Here is a 21,759-nt window from a genome sequence, read left to right as displayed (position 1 = left end):
CAAACTGCAACAGTGGTGGTGGACTGGCCACCCTACAAAGAACCAGTAAACAGAAGGGGAAAAAAACACATGAAAGATACAGACGTCAGCCTTAGATTCCCAAAAAAGAAACCCAAAATCCATATAGTGACAATGGATAGATTTAAAAAAAAACAGAATAGAATGGCAGAATAGAATGGCAGAAAAGAAGAATAAGCTACATGGCTCCATTTTGCCTTCCGTCTATTCATAACAAGTATTCTCTTTACTCTTATATCAGCCAATTCTTTCTGATTTATTCTATTTTTTACCCCTTTAATATGTTATACACCTTTAAATTATGAGTAGCAATCAGTACCTGCTTTTTACTCCTGGCTAAGATGGAACTAATTATAAAAGTCTCACTCAAATATACCACACAGTTGTTCACTTGTCTGTTTTATTTCTCAGGGATGATGGGGCTTTGACTAATCTCTTATGTAAATTTCGAACAGCCACCATCAGGAAGTTCTTCCTAATTCTTAAGTACAATCGTTTTTCTCTTGGTTTGAATCCATTACTCTGTGTCTTAATCTCGCTTGCTCCCTCTTCAATATGACATCCCTTCGAATATTTCAGCATGGCCATCATGTCCGCCCTTGACCTTCCCAGAGACCAGTTTAGGCACAAGGTGATGTCTGAATGCGGCCTCGGCTTTATCACTACTTGTGTATGAGATTTCTTGGGAATCTGAGACCGTCTGACTTAAGTTCCATCGTGGCAGAGGCACTGGATATTAATTCCATAAAACACACATTTGCCGGATCACATTGTATTGTTGTTCTTTGTTTGGTGGAAGGGCCTGCTGTCTCTTTATACAAATCGTCTACCCAGAGGGTATGTTGTATTATTCAAGGCTATTAGCTGGACCAGAATATGCATGGAGCTTTTCCATTGCTTGGGTTTCTGGGATTTGTTGTTGTGCGGTTCCTAGTAACCTCTGAGGGATGTTCAGATATCTGGCGCTTATTTGGGGAGTTTCCGCCAACACAGAGATGGCCTTTGTATTTACCTCCCCTGTTTAAGAATCAAGGAGCGAAAGATTGTAACAATCTCCGCAGTCTGTTGGGTTGCAGGTCCGTGTTTGTTGCAACCTGCGTCTGATCTATTGAGCTGCTTTCTAATTTTGTTGGGAGGCTAAGGTAATTTAGAAGAGCGCAGTTTGCAGAGCTGGTATTGAATTTCCATGGAAATTGCAACTGCCTGGAGCTAAGAGAGAGCAAAGTTAGGTCCTGGTGGTTCTCTGGCCTTTCATTATTTATCAGGGTCGATATGCCAGGTCGGCTCTCTAGGCAAGGATTTGCTCCAAGTGTGTGTGTGGGGGGGGATTGAAGAATATGCTAATGGGTGCCAGATTTAGCTTCCCGAGGCACACCATTTGTGTCGTAAACAAAGGCCCCTTCCACACATGCAGAATAATGCGCATTCAATCCACTTTCACAATTGTTTGAAAGTGGATTTTGCTATTCCACACAGTAAAATCCAGTTTGAAAGTGGATTGAAAGTGCATTATTCTGCATGTGTGGAAGGGGCCCAAGTAAGTTCCTTCATATCAAGTCAGACCATTGGCTCACCAAACTACCTGTCAGCTGCTGTAATTTGCTGTCCAGCAGAAAAATGGAGGAGGAGGAGGAGGAGTTTGGATTTATATCCCCCCTTTCTCTCCTGCAGGAGACTCAAAGGGGCTTACAATCTCCTTGCCCTTCCCCCCTCACAACAAACACCTTGTGAGGTAGGTGGGGCTGAGAGAGCTCCGAGAAGCTGTGACTAGCCCAAGGTCGCCCAGCTGGCGTGTGTGGGAGTGTACAGGCTAATCTGAATTCCCCAGATAAGCCTCCACAGCTCAGGCAGCAGAGCTGGGAATCAAACCCGGTTCCTCTAGATTAGATACACAAGCTCTTAACCTCCTACGCCACTTTGTCTGCTTAATGCTATCAGGGAGCTTTTAACTGGGCGTTGCTCCTGGGAACTTCCTGTACGCAGGCATCTGTTGTGTCCCCGCAGTGATGATGGTAAAGTGTCCCGTCAAGTCATCACTGATTCATAGGGATCCTATGAAGTTTCACGTCATGGGGTATTCAAGGCAAGAGATGAGCCGAGGTGGTTTGCCATTGGCTGCCTCTGTGTAGCAGCCCAAATCTTCCTTGGTGATCTCCCATCTAAGTACCAACCCTGCTTGCTTCCCAGCTCTATAGAAGTCAGAATGGTTTGGGTTGTTAGCACTGTTACCCAGAGCTGTGGTCCATCCCATATCAAAGCCCCATCTACTTCCAAGATCTGGATGACTTTAGAGCCAATATCCATCAGGGTCTCAGCTGGCTGAATCCCCAGAGCCCCAGTTGGTTAAGTCCTGTGAGCAGCCGGCAGCCACACAGGTGGAGGACAGTGCTGGCCCAAGCCAAGAGCAAGAGGACAGGGCATACAGTTCCTCTGGCTCACCTGGTTCTGTGAGGCAGCTCAGACAGCAGGGTCATCAGGCACTACATGCTAAAAGATGCAGCACCCATTTGGAGGCCCAGAGGTGCAGAAGGGATGGCTGAAAGTCAGCCCAGGACTCAGACTAGGCAAGAATGCAGGCTTATAAGAGGCAGCAAGAGTTGCAGGAGCAACGTTGTAAAACAGCCTGTTAGTTTCTGTAGCGCCTGCTCTCAGACTGAAGATTTGGCTTTGTGGACCTGGACAGGATTGATTTATTTGTTTTGCTCAACGGATACAGTTGTTACAAACAACTGTCACCAGAGATTCCTGTGTGTTCAGCCAATCATGACACCATTTGAGGAAGGAGCTTTGAATGTGTCACCCTCCAAATGGGGAAGGTCCTTCTCTGTGCTGGCCTCTAGGGTTGCCAGCTTTCAGGTGGGGCCTGAATTACAACTTACCTACAGATGACAGACATCAGTTCCCCTGTCTGCTTTTGGGGGTGGACTCTATGCCATTATGCCCCACAGAAGCAGCTCGACCCAAATCTCCAGGAATTTCCCAACCCAGAGTTGGCAACCCTACCCCCGAGCTCGTAAAAATACCCTCCCTGACAAAGTCAAAATGGCTTCACACTTTTGCCTTTCCACAGAAAGTGTGAGCTACATGAGGGTGTTTGTATGAAGAGAACACTGCTGTCATTTTTAATGGTGCTTGAAAGTATATAAATGGCCATTATTGCATTCTTATGTTTTGTAATTGGCCCTGGGGCTTTTATAGTCCATCTTTCTCTTGGGTTTATGAATAAAATGTAATAAATAAACATCCTGTAAAACCTGGCGAGGGAGGGGGATTCTGGGAAGAAACAGCATATATATTTCACAGGGCAAAAAATCAGTGTGAGGAAATTGTGGGGAAACCATTGTAGTGTAGGTTCAATTTGTATGAAGGAGAAATAAAATTCGGGTTCCCTCCCAGACACAGCTGTCTGTTGAAGCTGCAGATGAGGCTTTAATCTGCCCTGCCAAGCTCTGAGGCCTCGCCCCGTGCCAAGCGGCTGCCAACACATTGCCCTCCATGGAGACGATGGCATTTAACTCCGGCTCTTCCTATGGCTTGAGCAGTAAGCACTGGAGGGGATGCCCATAATCCTTTCCCCGGTCCTTTCGAATGCAATCGTATTTCAGTCCTGTTTAAGCTGTCAGGCTGTTTGTTGGCTATAGACAGAGTCTGAGGCAAAAATGAGGGGTTTGTTTAAATCTTGGCATCGAGGAAAGAAGAGAAACATTTCCTTCCTGTGCTACTAAGGGCCGGGAATAAGCAGGGCTGTGTGCCAGTGCCACAGTTTCTGTTACTACACAGAAGTAAGATTCAAGGAGTGTGGTGGAGTCTCCTTCTTTGGAGATTTTTAAAGAAAGGCTGGATAGCCATCTTTCAGGAGTGCTTTGACTGTGTGGTTCCTACATTGCAAGGGGTTGGACTTGATGGCCCTTGGGGTCTCTTCCAACTCTATGGCAGATTCCGCATGGCCCAAAAACAGTGGTGTGAAAATGGTTTGAAAATGGTGTAAAATGGTTTAAAACGGTATAAAAGGGTTTTCGCACCACTGTTTTTGGCCCATGCAGAATCTGCCTTTGATTCTATGATTCTAAGGCCCCTTCCGCACACGCAAAATAATGCGTTTTCAAACCTCTTTCATAACTGTTTGCAAGTGGACTTTGCTATTCCGCACAGCTTCAAAGAGCACTGAAAGCAGTTTGAAAGTGCGTTATTCTGCATGTGCGGAATGAGCCTAAGTAGCATCTTAAAGAACAGCAAGATTTTCAGGGCAAAAGCTTGCAAAGGTAGCTTTGAGTCTCAAAAGCTCAGACCCTGGGGAACCTGTTGGTTTTTAAGTTGCTACTGGTAAAGTAAGCTTGATTTCCCCCCCACCCCAAAAAAACAACAGATTGCATAATCACTGCAAATCACTACTTTTACTTGGAGGAGGAAGAGGGGAACACCAGCTTTGGGTTTTACAGAGATGCTTGAAAGTAAAAGTGTTGAAATTTCAGAAGCAGCAGGAAGGACGGGGGCCCTTCCGCACATGCAGAATAATGCACTTTCAATCCATTTTCAATGCACTTTGCAGCTGGATTTTACTGTGCGGAATAGCAAAATCCACTTGCAAACAATTGTGAAAGTGGATTGAAAGTGCATTGTTCTGCATGTGCGGAAGGGGCCTTAGTATGGTTTTCACTGACCTGGGCAAGGTATTGGTGTTTTTACATTTGCTATATTTACAGGGTTGACACAGAAGACAGTTTTCAAGATTTCGGTCTGCACTATGTGCCTTATATGAGAAATTCGGCATAGTAGTTCTGATCCTGTTTCTCGGAGGATCTGTAAGAATGATGGGATGGGTCAACAACTATGTGAAGCTGGTGGTTTTGTAGTGGGTGGGGCAAGAACTGATTGTCCCCTGTGTGAGGAAACACAAGATTTGTAACTGTACCACTGAGATTTTACTGTTTTTGATAGTGGTCCAGACATTTTTGATGTACTGTGTTGGTGCAGGCATTGAAAAAAACCAGGGATGGGTCACCACAGTCCAAAGCACCCCATGAGAGAAGACCATTAGGAAAAATAAGCCCAGTGGATGGAGCTTTCCATCCCTTCCCGTGAACTGCAAAAGCTGAACAAACTGCAAAATTGGGGGCGGATTGCAGAGTAAATTGTGTTCTTCAAGCATTATCCGTTGGCACATTGACCGGCCAGTTCTCAAGCCTTGAGAAGAGTGGAGGGGCTGTGGCTTAGGAGAACTTCTACTTTTATACGGAAGGTCTCAGGTTCGATTCCCAGCAACTGCAAGTTAAAGAACGCTGGTGATGTGGCTCAGTATAAGGCAGCTTCATGTATGCACATCACTCCAAGAGGAGCTGTGATAGCGGACTTTTTTTGCATGCAGAAGGTCCAGGTTCAGTCCTGACCATCTCCTGTCCAAAAGATCACCAAGTAGTTGATCTGAAAACCTTTTTTTCTAAGACTCTGCAGAACCAGCGTCTGTCAAAGTAGAAAGTTCTGATCTTGACAGATCAGTGGTCTCACGTATAAGGCAGTTTTGTACGTGTTTAAGGATGTGTGCGTGGACTTTTAGCTGATCCAGATTCCGCTTCTGAGCTTGTGCAGTATTTGCAGTAGAATGGTCTTTCTCTTGCCACGACCTGCCCTTCGCCCCCAGGAGCTTAGGAAATGCTGGCATCGATTGATCGGGACAGCACACCAATCTTGCATCTCCGTGGACTGGTGTTTTGCTCTTTGTTGGCAGCATTGATCAGTGGAGGGTCTCCAGAGGTCAGGGGCCAGCAAATTCATTAACCTCTAGGCTGTTCACCTTTTGCTCCTCCCCAGTGTCTTGCGTCCTCATGTATATGGAGCTTTGTGAACTGGCGTTGAGAAGGATTTAGGAGCTGCCGTGCACATAAACCAGCGGAATGAGCCGGCAACACGTGCTGCGGCTGTGCACAAAGCCGCCGCTATTGAGGCTTCGCAAATGACTGTGAGGATTTGCATTTGGGTAGCGGTAACGTTGTCCCACCTGCCATTGTGAAGACCTCGCTGGGAACACCGCTCTCTTCTGGGTACCACAGTTCAGGAAGAAAATCAGAAAGAGCGCTCAGGAAAACCATGGCCTGGTTCATAATTTGGACAATCCTGAGTGCTGGCTCCGTCCATTGGGCTCACTGCCCCTACATGACCTTCTCTCACTGGATGTTTCTGATTCTGGTGACCCAATCCAGGGTTCTTCAATGGCTGCACCAACTCTGTGGAACAAGCTACCAATAGTAGTGAGAATGTATTGCCGAAGGCTTTCATGGCTGGAATCACTAGGGCAGTGATGGCGAACCTTTTCGAGACCGAGTGCCCAAATTGCAACCCAAAACCCACTTATTTATCGCAAAGTACCAACACGGCAGTTTAACCTGAATACAAAGGTTTTAGTTTAGAAAAAACTGTTGGCTCTGAGATGTGCGTTACTCAGGAGTAAGTTTGGTGGTAGTCAGTGGCTTTGCTTTGAAGCAACAGTGCAACACTTCCAACGGGTGAATCAGGACCCTAGGAGGGTTTACTCAGAAGCAAGCCCCATTGCCAGCAACCAAGTTTACTCCCAGGTAAACGATCGCGCTTTAGTTCTTCACATGAAAATCAGTGGGGTTTAACAGGGTTACCTACACTGCTTCCCCAAAACTAGGTCTTAGGTTTAATGCTAATAATCGAGCCCAGCGGCCCAGGCCAGCCTAGATGTGTGTGGGGGTGGGACTCTGTTTGCGTGTGCCCACAGAGAGGGCTCTGAGTGCCACCTCTGGCACCCATGCCATAGGTTCGCCACCACTGCACTAGGGTGTTGAGGGTTGTATGGCCGTGTTCCAGTAGCATTTTCTCCTGACGTTTTGCCTGCATCTGTGGCTGGCATCTTCAGAGGATCACTTGACATCTGATCCTCTGAAGATGCCAGCCACAGTTGCAGGCGAAACATCAAGAGAAAATGCTACTGGAATACAGCCATGCAACCCAGAAAATTCACCACACCCTAGAAGTGAGAATTCTCTCACGCCTACTTTTCTTAAGAAGCGTTTTCAAGTTTTATTCAGAAGAACTGTTTGCTAAACCCTTGGACGGGGGTGTGCGCACCTGCTGGTTTTATCTGATACCCTGATGAATTTAGAGAGCTGTTAAGAGGGATTTATTTGGGCTGAGAAGTTTTTACAGAGCTTACAGTTACATTTGTGTGCTTTTTAAACAATCTATTTCAACTGTTCCTAATGTGCGTGCATTGACAACCGTCTTGAGCCCGCGTTTTGCAGAGAAGGGACGCTGAGAAGTGTTTTAATAAATCGGACGGTGGCCATCGTGACATGCCAGGGAGGCCTGTGGGTACGTCCCATGGTGGCGCATACCAACGAGCTACCTGAGTTAGACATTTCTTTCTCTTCAGAAGAATGGGTGACCGCAGCTCATGCCTGCAGGCTTCCATGTGATGCTCCCGTGTCACGCTTAACATAATTTATGCGGCGAAGGGGTGTGCGCGTATTCCCTCCTGTCGCGGGGAGTCTGCCGCTGCCTTTTAAAATGGGAAATAAGTGGTAATTTAAATTCCGTGCCCTGGGGCTACAATCTCTAGTCTCACTGCCAGGTTCTTTTCCCCCCTCCCCGAGCTGAAAGAGAATCTCTGCTCCTCTGCTTCACACTGTTTTAGCACAGAGCTTCTCTTGAGGACGGAGTATCTTTGTGCTATTTTGCTCTGTCCTCTGTATAAAAGGAAGTAGGAAGAAGCTGTGGCAGGAGAGGCCAACATCTTTCGCAGAGCTCCTCGAGTCTGTTTTGTGCTTTCGATTAATTAGCAAATTCCTCCCGCTCAGTTCGTAATTGGCTTGGGTTGTGTTTTTTTTCCTGAGCCTTCACTGAGTCGGTAGAAGGCCAGTAGCCCTGTTCACATGTTACAGTGCATCTTATATGTCCGTGTGTATGGGAAGAAGGACAACTCTGGTGTAAGGGTCAGCCCTGCTGGATCAGACCAGCGGTCCGTCTCGTCCAGCATCCTGTGCTGGGAAGGCTTCAACTTCTGATTGCCGTCCACTCTCTGAAGCGTTTCTCCGCTGAAGTCAGAATCCCATTCAGCCATCACAGTTAGGCCCCTTCCACACATGCAGAATAATGCACTTTCAATCCACTTCTACAATTGTTTGCAAGAGGATTTTGCTATTCCGCACAGTAAAGTCCAGCTGCAAAGTGCATTGCAAGTGGATTGAAAGTGCGTTATTTTGCAGGTGAGGAAGGGGCCTTAGTAACTCATGACTATCATATCTGACCAAGGAGTCCTTTCAGAGTCAAAAACAGAGGCAGCAATTTTGCAAGATCCCAAGGAAATTGGGACTGCTGGTTGCACAGCATCGGTTGTTCGGGCTCTTCTTGTTTACACAATATCTGGAAGAACAAGTGCTGTCAAGCTCGGTTAGGATGCTCCTAGGACTCCAGAGACGTCTTGCTGTTCTTCCTCCAACATACACACCCCGTTGCTGCGCCTGGCGGGTGCTTTATAACTGCCCAAGGAAGGCCTTGACAGGTAACCAATGAGCTGCCGCACAGCAGCTCTCCGTCCTCCCATCCTGTGGGGAGAGAGAGGGACCCTCCGTCCCCCCTGTTTCTCCATCCTCGTGCCTGTCTTCCTTGTTGTTCGATCCCTTGCCTGGAACAGATGGCCTCATTGTCTCCGCTGTTTATCATCAACCTCTAAAGTGTGAGGCTGCGAACCAGCGATGGAGGAACCAGGTTTGCTCCTTTGTTACGCCGTCTGTTTCCGATGTCATTTGTGTGTATTTATGTGCGTGTGTGCGTGTGTGCGGGTTCTTCCAGTTGTCCTCAGATATGAATGCTTTTTGCATTTGCTGGGTGGGGGGGGGGGATGATAATAAGCCAGCCAGGAGAGAATATTGCCAAGGTACAGGAGGGCAAGAAACATGCGCTAGAGAGGAACGATGATGGGAGAGTTAAATGCGAGAATTGGTTTGGGATTGAGGGCAACCGGCACATTACTTTTGTTTAGTTTTGAGAATAATCTGGTACCAAAGCTTGAGAGCGATCGCTTTTCCTCGTGCCCAGTTCAGATACAGATAGCCTTTAACGGCATAGTGCAAAGATTTAAAATAAAAGACAAAAATTAAAAGACAAAGTACAAAGCAAAATTAAGATTGTTTGTTTATGACTGTGCATAAATCCTGGCCGTTTGCTGTAGAGCATCCCTGGATTCATTGTTTAACAAATAAACAGTTTCCTGCTGGTCTATCCAGCACTCTAAGCCCATCAATAAGGTTGAGAGGAACTTTGTTCTGGCCCGGTTATGAAGGCGGGAATAATACAGAACATGGTGTACAGTTTCTGCAGTTTTCAATGGGCAGGTGCAAAAACGCTCGCTGTGGGGTGTTTTGGAGCTTCTTCCATCCCTCATAGCGGAAGGAAGTACGTTGCATCTGGCCAAAGTGATGGTCGTGCCTAGTTCCATCAATGGGACTTTGGCCTCCAGCCTTATGGCTCATGAATTCAAAACAATAGCGAGGTGTTTACTCGGGAGAGCCTTACTCGGCACCAAGACTTGCTTCTGATGTTGGAATAAGGTGAATGGATGACCTCTTCTCTTGTCTTGTATGGATGGGTTGGGGTGGGGGTGTCTTTATTTCCATTGTGCAGTTCTAACTCGCTTGCCCACGTCCCTTCCTTTGCCTGCAGTATTAGAATGGCATTGTTCAGATCTGGATTTCCCTCTGCCTCCCTTCCGGGACGGCTTGACGGCAGGCAGCACTTTGTACGTGCTCAGGTGAACGTTGGGTTCATTTTGAATACATTAGACACCTTTCTCTGGAAAGATTTGCTCAGGGCAGCTTTCAAATAAAGTCACCTGAGGCCAGTGTGGAGGTTTTGGTAGGCAATGCTGCTGGAAATTCTAGGGCTCAAAAGTAGCCAGATTCACCATTGACATCCATGCTCATCTTTGGAACATCCCAGTGTGAAAAATAACGTATTTCAACATACAAAAATGAGAGTGTTTTCAGAATGAACTTCTTGTTTAGTGTGTGGGATTATGTGCATTTTGCAATCATTTAAGTTGTTTTCATACGTTACGGTTGTGTGTACTGGGAGGCAACCAAGTGGCACATATTATGGGTACATGCTACTGAGGATTTTCTCAGTATGTGTGGTTGCCATGACAGATTTCCAGATTATTATCTCATATCTTCCCCCCCCCCCCCCGCCCAGGTTTTTTTTCTTGTCTTGTGGTGGTTGAAAGTGCCAAATCACAGCTAACTTCTGTTGACCCCGAGGGTTTTCAAGTCAAGAGAGAAACAGAGGTGATTTGCCATTGATTTCCTCCTCATAGCAGCTCTAGACATCCTTGGGGGTCTTCCATCCGAGTACCAACCAGGACCGTTTCTGCTTAGGGTACGAGTTGTCGGTTCGGACTAACAATTAAAATCACACAAAGAAGGGGAAAGGTTCCTGGTTCAGATTTTCTTCTTTGTGTGGTTTTAATTGTTTTTGTTGGAACCACTGGACTGAAAGTTGGTGTGTGTGTAGTTTTAAGAAAATAAGAACCATGTATGATGGAAAGTAGGATAAGTGAGCAAGCCTTACAGTCCCATCCAATGGGCACCTAGCGATGGCACCACGGTCGTGCCAGTTTACTGCTCCCAAAGAAACTTCCTGGCAGTGCAGGGAGGCGACAAACACGAGAAAGCCTCTTTGCTGCTGGAAAGCCCTGTAAGGAGACTCAAAGGGGCTTACAAGCTCCTTTCCCTCCCCCCGCCCCACAATAAACACCCTGTAAGGCGGGTGGAGCTGAGAGAGCTCCAAAGATTAGCCTAAGGTCACCCAGCTGGCATGTGTTGGAGTGCACAAGCTAATCTGGTTCACTAGATAGACCTCCACAGCGCAAGTGGCAGAGCGGGGAATCAAACCCGGCTCTCCAGATTAGAGTGCACCTGCTCTTAACCACTACGCTACTGCTGCTTTCTCTGCATAATTGGCCGTTATTTAAATGCCACCATATTCCAAACGTGTTCCAAGTGGTTAATCATCCAAGAGCTTATAGTGCTGTCCCCTATACCAATAATGATGGTGGTGGTGGTGGTGGTGGTGGTGGTGGTGGTGGTGGTGGTGGTGGTGGTGGTGGTGGTGGTGATGATGATGATGATGATGATGATGATGATGCAGGAACATGAGAATGGCCCTGTGATTCTTATAAAGTATGGGAACTATCAGTAGCATGACGAGCCCATGTGTAGAATTCATTTTTTAAACTCTAGATCGGCAAAAGCAGGATAGAGATGAATCATGGCCAATTTCATGAAGCTCAGCTGAATGTTGAGATGATGGAAAAACTTTATAGTTGTGACTTGTGGCTTTATGTCCATCCACCCTAAGCTAATGTGTCTGGGTAATAAAGTGTTTGTCACCCCAAATGTCAAGTCCAGCAGTTTTGAAGTTGTCCTTAAATACAGCAGTCCTGCAGGCTCACTCTGTGAAGTTACCTTTCTGCAAAGGCTAGCCTTTTCACTGAGAGCCAGCATGGTGTAGTGGTCAAGAGTTGTGAACTCTAATCTGTAGAGCCGGGTTTGATTCCCCGCTGCTCCATTTGAGTGGCAGACTGTAATGTGGTGAACTGGATTTGATTCCTCTCACCTCCACATGAAGCCATCTGGGTGACTTTGGGCTAGTCACAGTTCTCTCCGAACTCTCTCAGCTTCACTTGAGCCCCATAAGGTGCCTGTTGTGGAGAGTTTGTAAGCTACTTTGAGACTCCTTACGGTTGAGAACAGTGGAGTATAAATCCAAATTGCTCCTCTTCTTCTCTTCTTCTTTGCCCCAACTTGGTTAGAAATAAGCTTTGCACAAGTGTATTATCCTCTCTCCTAAAAAAGAAGTCATCAGGATTGGTCTATTTTGGGGGCCTATTCTTAAGTTCAGACCTCACTGGGCTCCTGATGACATTGGGGGCTGCAAACATCTCCTCTCGTAACCTTATCAACCTCTTTAAGTCTTTTCTGGTGCCCTATTCTCTGTCATCCAAATATATCTGGTAGGACTTTGGTCTTACAACTGTGTATAGTTTGCTGTGGCTTGGCTCCCATTGTGTCATTTCACATCATTTAAGAAGAATAAGAATTTGGATTTATACCCCACCCCTCTCTCCTGTAAGGAGACTCAAGGTGGCTTACAAACTCCTTTCCCTTCCTCTCTCCCCAACAGACACCTTGTGAGGCAGGTGGGGCTGAGAGAGTTCTGAGAGAACTGTGACTAGCTCAAGGTCACCCAGCAGGAATGTAGGAGTGTGGAAACACATCTGGTTCACCAAATAAGCCTGCCGCTCAGGTGGAGGAATGGGGAATCAAACCTGGTTCTCCAGATTAGAATCCACCTGCTTTTAACCACTACACCATGCTGGGTAAGGTGTCGTGTTAACATTCACTCCTTTCTTCAGTTACCTTCAGTCACACGGTGGTGATCCTTGTGCTGTGGCGGCAGCAGCTGTCTAAGCAATGTTTTCAAAAATCAGCACAGCAATTCAGAACCTTGCCTGCCCACTTTCTAAAAACACTTGGTGGGCTCTAGGAAAGGCGTTGGCTGGCCCCATAACGCCCACAGGCACCTTGTTGAAGACCACTGGCTTAAAGCATCCCTGCAGAGCTGTCTTTCTTTCTGTGGGGCCATTTCTCATGTCGTTTTGCTCACTTTTCCATTACCACCTGCACTGCACTCCCTGAACTCTCGGCTCGCTCTTTAATCGGAAACAGAGATGCTGCTTGGAAGGAAAGCCATTGCTGATCACAGGTACCAGCTACATTGACGACTTCAGTTATCCGCCGTCTCGGAGCAAAGAAGGAAAAGACACCCCAGGGACACATGCTATAGCTCATATGAGTTGACACAGCTCATTAATAACCCCTTGCCTTAAGCTCTGTGGAGGTTCGCTGCGCCGGAAGATGAATTTAAAGTGGCATTGATTCTTGACGGGCTGGGCCTTGGTTGCCCCTTTTTAGCTGCCGCTGGAAGGGGAAGCCATGGTCGCAGCCAACGCCGTCGCTCTGTGTGGTGCCTCCAAAATGGCTGCCCGGTGGGAGGCGGTAGGTAATGAAGAGTGGAACGCAACATTATTAATGCATGAGACTTTCCTTCGGGTTCATTTGCTCCACCGTTGTGGCTTCGTCTATGAGCCTCGGGTTTTCCACCCCGTCGAACTTAAGGACAGGTCAAAGTCAGAGATGGTGCCTGGGCATTGTAGCAGGCTGGCTTGCTGATAGGGCCGCCCTCCTCCCGTTCTTAATGCTATTGTAAATTTAACAGTTGGCTATATGCATTTTTAAAAAATGTTCCTTGTGATTCAAGCCAACCCAAACAAAACTGCTCCCTGCCTCCTGAATAACTTCCAATTTAAATTTCAGCAGAGGGGGAGGACAGGGGAACGTGGGTTCAAAATAAGCAAATACAGTTTTGCTCATTTTTGCATGGTCTTGAAGACAGAGATCTGGATAAACTGACTAACTTTGAAGGATACGACAGAGGTGGAGGGTATTGCTTGGGAAGGAGTGACCTGCCCCATAGGTAAAGCAGCTGAGTGCCTCATTTCTTTTGAATATCTGCCTTGGCCAGTACAGAGAGCAAGTGTGGTGTAGTGGTTAACAGCAGGTGCACTCTAATCTGGAAAACTGGGTTTGATTCCCCGCTCTGCCACTTGAGCTGTGGGCGCTTATCTGGGGAACCAGATTAGTTTGTGGACTCCAACACATGCCAGCTGGATGACCTTGGGCTAGTCACAGTTCTTCGGAGTTCTCTCAGCCCCACCCACCTCACAGCGTGTTTGTTGTGGGGGGAGGGGAAAGGAAAAGGAGATTGCAAGCCCCTTTGAGTCTCCTTGCAGGAGAGAAAGGGGGAATATAAATCCAAACTCTTCTTCTTTTTCTTCTTCTATTGACTGCTGTCATTAGCAGCTTTCCAAGGTGCTGAAAGAGGTCTTTCCATCCAAGATCTCTTTAACAAGAGATGCCAGTTAGGCCCTTTCCGCACATGCAGAATAATGCACTTTCAATCCACTTTCAATGCACTTTGCAGCTGGATTTCGCTATGTGGAATAGCAAAATCCACTTGCAAACATTTGTGAAAGTGTATTGATTATTCTGCATGTGCCTCACACTGCCTGGGTGGAACCTGTTGAAAAGCTCCCCTTGGAAATAACTGGAATCCTCCCTCCTGTCTTCCCAAATTACGGGAAACAGCCATGGAAGGTAAGTGGCTGAGGCACCCATCCTTTCTGCATTCAAAATGCATGCGACCTTATCTGGGAGCGAGTTGCTGACCTGGAAGAGGCAGACAGGCCACCCAGAGAAACTGCCATTTCTCCTGGCGAGGTGTTTCCTGCAGTCCAAAGACTTCAGGGTGGGGGACAAGAATCCCTTTCCACCCCTTGAAAAATACCAGCAAAGCCTCCTTTGTCTGATGCGGCCTTGATAAACATTGGGTTGCACCCTGCTGGAGGGGGAGGGTTCTTTGTTTCCTTTTGCCACATCAGCTGAGCTTCAAAACCATGCTCTTTTAGCATAGGGATGCATGGTCCACGCAGTGCATAATTATCGATAAAGACAAGCCAGCAAGCCATCAAACCAATGCCTGGAAATGTTCGTCATTTGATTCGCCTGTCGCTGCCTTCTACGGCTGGTCCATCTAGCTTAGCTTTGTCTGATCTGACTGGGAATCGCACCCCTGTGGTGAGAATTATCTGTTTCGTTCACTGCAGTAGCAAATGTGAAATACTGGTGTATACTGGCTCAGCTTCATTTTCTAGAAAGTCTGTGTGGATAAATGAGTGGATTTCTCCAGACTATGTGGTTATTATTCAGCGGAGGCAGGAAAGGATTCTGCCTTACTGGTTGTGGCGGGTTTTCCGGGCTGTGTGGCCGTGGTCTGGTGGATCTTGTTCCTAACGTTTCACCTGCATCTGTGACTGAAACATTCCCTTCTCACTGGACACAGTATGTAACAGACTTCCCTCTGTGATACACCTCTGAAGATGCCAGCCACAGATGCAGGCGAAACATAAGGAACAAGATCCACCAGACCACGGCCACAGAGCCCAGAAAACCCACAACAACCAGTCGAATCCAGCAGTGAAAGCCTTCAACAATACATTGATTCTGCCTTAGTTCTCTTCTCGTCTTAACTTGAGGAGGCTCTTCCCATTTGGGGCTTGAATAGTTTGCTTCACGGCTCCGTTCACGGTTTTGTTTTCTTTCGGGATTACTTGATTTTATTTACAGAATTGGGACTCCACCTTTCTGTGCTTACAAGGGCCACGGGTGGCAGCTAACGATTTACAGTGTAAAACTGTTAAAACCAACCCCCTCCCAACACTCTTCATTAAAACAATTAAAAACTGTTAATATACCTACAAAACACACCTTCAAAACAGAGGATTCGCAGCTGCAAACATGTCTGACTGTTGAATCTCTGTATGAAAAGGAGAACTGTCAAGCTGCATCAAGATTCCTCTCTGAGCTACAGTTTTCATGAATGCATGGGTTCACAGGTGCACATTTGTGACAGGCAAGGATGTGTTTGTGGGGAAGGGGAATCTGTCAATTCTGGCAAACTGCATGTGGCCAACAGTACGAGGCCAAGGTACTATAACATGCCATCCTTACATGAGATAGTTTGGAGCTACCCACCGTGGTGCAGTGGTTAAGAGCAGGTGGCAGGGGGGACAGAGTAATGTCCATGTTCAGGACTGGACCTTTGCCACACTTTTAAAGCACTTCAAATTAAAGAACTTCAAAATTGGCAGAACCAGCATGGTGAAGTGGTTAAGAGCAGGTGGATTCTAATCTGGAGAACTGGGTTTGATTCCCCACTCCTCCACCTGAGTGGCAGAGGCTTATCTGGTGAACCACATATGTTTCTGCACTCCTACATTCCTGCTGGGTGACCTTGGGCTAGTCACAGTTCTCTCCGAACTCTCCCAGACCCACCTGCCTCACAAGGTGTCTACTGTGGGGAGAGGAAGGGAAAGGAGCTTGTAAGCCACCTTGAGTCTCCTTACAGGGGAGAAAGGTGGGGTATAAATCCAAACTCTTTTTCTTCTTCTAAGTGGGCTTGGAAGTTCCTGTACGAACGCTGCCCCTCCTCTCCCCTGTCAAAACAGGAAGATGAGAATACCCATCTGTTCTGTAATAACCACACAGCTACCGGTTTTGGCTTCTGGGCCCAATTTAGTGTGATGGTTCTTTACCGTTGAAGCCCTTCGCGGAAAGGCTCGCAGACTTCGACGTTCGCCTCTCCTGAAATGAACCCAGCGAAACTCTGCTGGAGGCGGGGTCATGCTTTGTGTACCTGCGTCAGATAAGACATCTGTGACAAGCAGCAGAGCGTTTCTGGCCGTAGCTCCAAAGCGATTCAACGGCCTCCTCGGGGTGCTTCAAAGCTGTTTGCGTTCTTTTCCGAGGAAATGTTAAAACCTGCCTGTGGCTGCCGAGTGAGCAATTCTGGGCAGGATGTGCTCCTGCTGTAAAGCAGTTTGGGTCCTCCCCCTCCCCCACCCGCCCTGCTTTTATGAGATTTATTTTGAATGCAAACCTGTTTTTATTGTTAATTCTCTGGAAGCGGCCTTAGGCCTCGGAGAGGCAGAACACAAACGTGTTCAACAAATCGGAACGTCGCGTCGTTGGCTGTTGAGGCTGCCGGGCTCCACACGAGCCTGAAGGCAAGGCATCTTCCACAATCAGGGGAGAAAAGAACATTCCTTGCAATATCCATCCTTCTGTGAAGGCAAATGTCTGAGATTGCCTCGCACGCATCGTGGCTCTTTGAGTACCTGCCGCTGGACCGACACAGCCAAGCTGCTTGGATGTTTCGCTGTCGTGAGGCGCCGGGGTTGCAAAGGTCAAGAATGTGACAAATGCCCTGAAGCAAGCAGGTTTTTAGGCTTGCAAAAATATTGGCCCAGCCTACTGCTACCAGCATGCTACTTGTGATCTCTAATTCTTTTGGGGTATAGTTACATCTTCGACTTCGTGGCTCTGCTGCCTAGTTCTCATCCTAAAGGGATTGCAGCGAACAGGCCTCTCCTGGCTATTAGCTGGGATTTGCTGAATTAAAACTTCCTGCCACGGGGCACCGTACCAGATTCTCGAAGCAAACGAATGGTGGTAACTGTTGCTATCATGACCTGTGTAGCGATCTTCTTGGCCGCCTTTGGGAAAGATTGCAGCAATAGTTTTGCATAAGTCCTTCCCTCCTACCAAGCATAGAGCCTCTCTGCTACTTTTATTTTTATTTATTTTATTTTATTGAATTTTTACCTTGTTCACTCCCAACCGAAGTTGGGCTCAAGGCAGCTTGCAGAGGTTTAAAACAGAGTAATACAGCAAAACACCATAATCATAATATTAAAACCTAGGCTAAAATCTATTGATGGTGGATAATAGTAACAGCATCCTATAATAACCTATTATATATCTATATCCCTGTAGATAGATGGATAGATATATATCTCCCATATATAGACACATAGATACATACATCTTTCATAGATAGATGTATAGATAAAGATGAAGATCTCTCTATATATATAAATCTCCCATGTCTGTCTGTCTGTCTGTCTGTCTGTCTGTCTGTCTGTCTGTCTGTCTGTCTGTCGTTGACAGAGAGTTCTGCCAGGCTGGTAGAAAGAAAGGGAGGGGGAAAGAAAAATGAGGATAAATTCTATAAAAGAAAAAAGGAGAGTGATTTTCATGCAGCACCCATCTGTACACAGCAGACACCTGATTCTTTTTCTTTGACTATGCTTTGAGTAATCCCCATTTTACATTTGACACAGCTGAATGCCTGATTCGCATCCCATACATATCCAGGTGCTTGTTCCCAGTTTAATTTTTAAAGCCAACGTGCCTTGGATCTTTTTTACAAAGAGGTGTTTGTGTCTACATGCTGACATCCCTCTGGCGCCAGGCGTTTCTCTCTACCTGGAAGAAAGACCATTCGGAGTGAAACGGTTCCAGCATTGCTCTACCCACCCCAGTAAACCTGGCCTATCTATGTGACCTGGTCATAAATGCACCTGGCTTGTCTTCACCTGGACAAAAGCCCAATTCTGATTTTTTCCAGCAAGCCATGCAGATGCCATCCGAGCTCCCGCTGGCTTTTGCTTTTTTAAAATCCATTTGCTTTGCCAGCTGTGTCAAACTCCACACGCACCCCTCATACTACCAGCTCCTCATCTTCCTCCAAGCTCCCTGCTGGGACATCTCTCTCCAAGCACCCCGTGTTCCTAGCTGCCCAAGGCCAATGCCAACACCTGCAAACTAAACATTCATCCATCCCTGCAGCAAATTCTAGGGAGGATTCATTTCTTAATTAGCATCGCCTGCGCTTGCCCTCCTTTCGGTCCTAGTGGAACAGACCTGGCCCAGCAGCTGTCACGACAGATCCGCAATGCGACTAATTTATGGAGGGTTTTTTGGCTCAGCAGATGTATGCTTCAGGAGGAAAATACAGTTGGAAGGTTTGGCACAGGTTGGCTCAGGCAAACTTCTGTCCCTGTTCTAGTCCCGTTTTCAGCTGGCAGAACGTAATTCCCCTGGTTTTGCTACCGGTTGTCTCTTCTACTTCCCTGTGTTGCTGGGATTACAGCACTCAACTGTTAGGCCTCACAGCTGTAACCGTGTGATTGTTAGTACAAAGGAAGGGTGGGCCAGTGTGGTGTCGTGGTTAAGAGCAGGTGGACTCTAATCTGGAGAACTAGGTTTGATTCCCCACTCCTCCACCTGAGCGGCAGAGGTTTATCTGGTGAACCAGATGTATTTCCGCACTCCTACATTCCTGCTGGATGACTTTGGGCTAGTCACATTTCTCTCAGAACTCTCTCAGCCCCACTTACCTGACAAGGTGTCTGTTGTGGGGAGAGGAAGGGAAAGGAGCTTGTAAGCCGCCTTGAGTCTCTGTACAGAAGAGAAAGGTGGGGTGTAAATCCAAACTCCTCCTCCTACTACTCTTCTTCTTCTTCTTCTTCTTCTTCTTCTTCTTCTTCTTCTTCTTCTTCTTCTTCTTCTTCTTCTTCTTCTTCTTCTTCTTCTTCTTCTTCTTCTTCTTCTTCTTCTTCTTCTTCTTCTTCCTCTTCCTCTTCCTCTTCCTCTTCCTCCTTCTCTTCTTCTTCTTCTTCTTCTTCTTCATCCTCCTCCTCCTCCTCCTCCTAAGCATTGACCAGCAATCCACTGAGTCTCCAAACAAAAACAGGGCATGTTTTGATTATGTCCAGTGTAGCATTCTACCAACCATCAGTGGTAGAAAGTGCTGTCGGGTCACAACCAACTTAAGGCAACCCCGTGAGTTTTTCAAGGCGAGAGGTGAGCAGAACCGGTTTATTGCCTCTTCTGCATAGAAGAAAAAAACAGGAGTTTGGATTCATATCCTGCTTTTCTCAACTAAAAAGTCTCTAAGTGGTTTACAAACTCCTTCCCTTCCTCTCCCCACAACAGACGCAGCAGCTGGAGTTCCCAGACACACCAGGGCCTCCAGGCTCATCGTTTTAACCTTTCTGGGGTCTTTCCGAAACAGCCTTTCCCAACACCGCCTTTTTCTTCTATTGCTTTAACCTCATGAGGCCTTCCTGATGAACTGTGATTCTCCACCCACCCACCCCTTCTTAAAGAGCAGATAATAACCAGTCCACAATTCCTCCGCATTACCCTGGTCTTGACATTCCACGTCCCATTAAGTCAGCATTCTCGCGCAAGCAAAATCTTGGCTTTTGTTCTGTTGCCTTCTCTCTTTTCCTTCTCTTCCCCCCCCCCCCCAACTTTTATTTTTTGACACGTCGCTGTAGGCTAAATTAATTTCGTAACAATTTTGCTGGCAGCCCTGTCGAGTGAATGGTCCCCGAGAGGACCGCGTCTTTAGCATTGATAAACAGTTCGCAGTGCCGAGGCCATATGGAAACAGGGAAGACTAATTAAGAGAGAGTCGTCTGTGTTTGGGGCTAATGCTCTCCTCATTTCCCAATTCGCCCTGGGCCCCTTTATTAAAACTCAAACCTGGCGTCACTTGGAAAAGTTGGGCTTTGGGAAATAATGCCATCTGTATGTGGGTTATTGCAATGGAAAGGAATCCACCAAGGGGTGCCGTGGGAGGCGGAGACGTTGGCGGAGACGTTGGCCCATCACAGACAGCCAGACATTACAGAGAGTGTGGCTGTCTCTGATGGGCCAATTCCTTTCAGCTTGGTTCGAAGTTTGGCTCGATAATTTACGACAGGGATGCCAACTCTGTTGCTTCAGTTGTTCATGGACTACAGTTCCCATCAGCCCCTGCTGGCGTGACCAATGCCAGCAGGGGCTGATGGGAATTGTATTCCATGAACATCTGAAGCGCCAGAGTTGGACACCCCTGATTTACGAGCTTTCTCAGAGAAGCCGTAGAGCGCAAAGAAAAGTCACCCCTTGAGTTTTCCTTCCCAGCCTGCAGTGTTGATTTTGCACCATTGCCTTATTGATTTCTGCTACCCCTCAATATTTTTTTAAAAATTGAACCCCTGGACACTTGGAAGTTCAGAGCTGGGCACACCCTACAAATAACACTCCTCACTTAATACGTCTACGCCTTCTGAGCAGGTTGTATTTGGATTTGTACTCGGCGATGAGGGACTTACACGTTATCAGTAGCAACAGTCACCAACAGCAGATGCATTTTTATTTATTTATTTATTTATTTATTTATTTATTTATTTATTTATTATTTCGATTTTTATACCGCCCTATCCCCGAGGGGCTCCGGGCGGTGTACAACAATTAATACAAATAAATTAGGGCAAACCATACAAATAAGACAACAGCAGCCCATAAAACTTCGACATAAAAACATACTAAATTTCATTAAAACAGCGGTAATTTCATAATAAAGGCACCCGGAGAATCCTTTCCTTTAAAACCCTCCCCTGGGGAGCAATCGGACTCCTCCATAGGACGATAATCTTGATGGTATCGAACAGGGGCGCCATACTTGATGGTATCGAACAGGGGCGCCATACTTTTCATTCCTCTGTATCTACAAACGGAAATGTGCAGTTCTCAGTAATTAAATGAAATAGTAGCATTAAAGAGCCATCAATGTATTTGGTGCTTAATAGAGTTTAGGAAGCAAGGTCCCTGCCCCAAGGAGCTTAAAGTAAAGGATTCACATAACGGAGATAAGTGGAATGGGAGGCAGGCAGAGGTGGGGTTGAAGAAGGGAAGACCTTGTGTTTTGTTCCACTTAACATGTCATTGCTTTGTGAGTTTTCCTGGCCCCCCTTCAATTATCAGGAAGTGATGCGGGATGTGGTTTTAGATTTGCTGTGATGACAGCGAGTGCATGTAGATCTTGTGTGTAACTTCATACATCTGTTTGTAAAAATGACGCAAGGTGCATTCATTGTACCCTGGAAAGAAATGGACCGATATCTAGATCAGTGTTGGGTTTGGATCACGTGTCCAGCAGCACATGTTTTAAATGCAATAATAATAGGTTGAATTTGTACTTCGTCTTTCTGTCCTGTACAGAGTCTCAAAGCAGCTTGAAAACTCCTTCCCTTCCTCTCCCCACAACACTTTGTGAGGTGGGTGGGGCAGCTGAGAGAGATCTGAGAGAACTGTGATTGTCCCAAGGTCACCCAGCAGGCTGCGTGTGGAGGAGCGGGGTGTCAAACGTGGTTCTCCAGATCAGAGCCCACCTGCTCCTGACCACTTGACTATGCTGGCTGCACCACAGGTG

At 46.8% G+C, this 21,759-nt stretch overlaps 1 protein-coding gene across 4 annotated transcripts in view; it reads left to right on the top strand.

The window, feature by feature from the left end:
• The window catches only part of KAZN (kazrin, periplakin interacting protein), a 301,595-nt gene that overhangs the window by 147,922 nt on the left and 131,914 nt on the right, over positions 1-21,759 (top strand). Inside the window, exon 1 of one of the 4 annotated variants that reach the window (XM_048518986.1) lies at positions 8,699-8,745. The exons of the other annotated variants lie outside the window; for them this stretch is intronic. Within the exon in view, the coding sequence (XP_048374943.1) occupies positions 8,733-8,745 (13 nt within the window). The 5' untranslated portion in view covers positions 8,699-8,732. Of the gene's footprint in view, positions 1-8,698; positions 8,746-21,759 lie in introns of those variants that run through there. 4 annotated transcript variants of the gene reach the window in all.

The sequence above is a fragment of the Sphaerodactylus townsendi genome, linkage group LG16 (assembly GCF_021028975.2).
Source record: "Sphaerodactylus townsendi isolate TG3544 linkage group LG16, MPM_Stown_v2.3, whole genome shotgun sequence".
NCBI lineage: Eukaryota > Metazoa > Chordata > Lepidosauria > Squamata > Sphaerodactylidae > Sphaerodactylus > Sphaerodactylus townsendi.
This window is presented reverse-complemented; position numbering and strand designations above follow the sequence as displayed.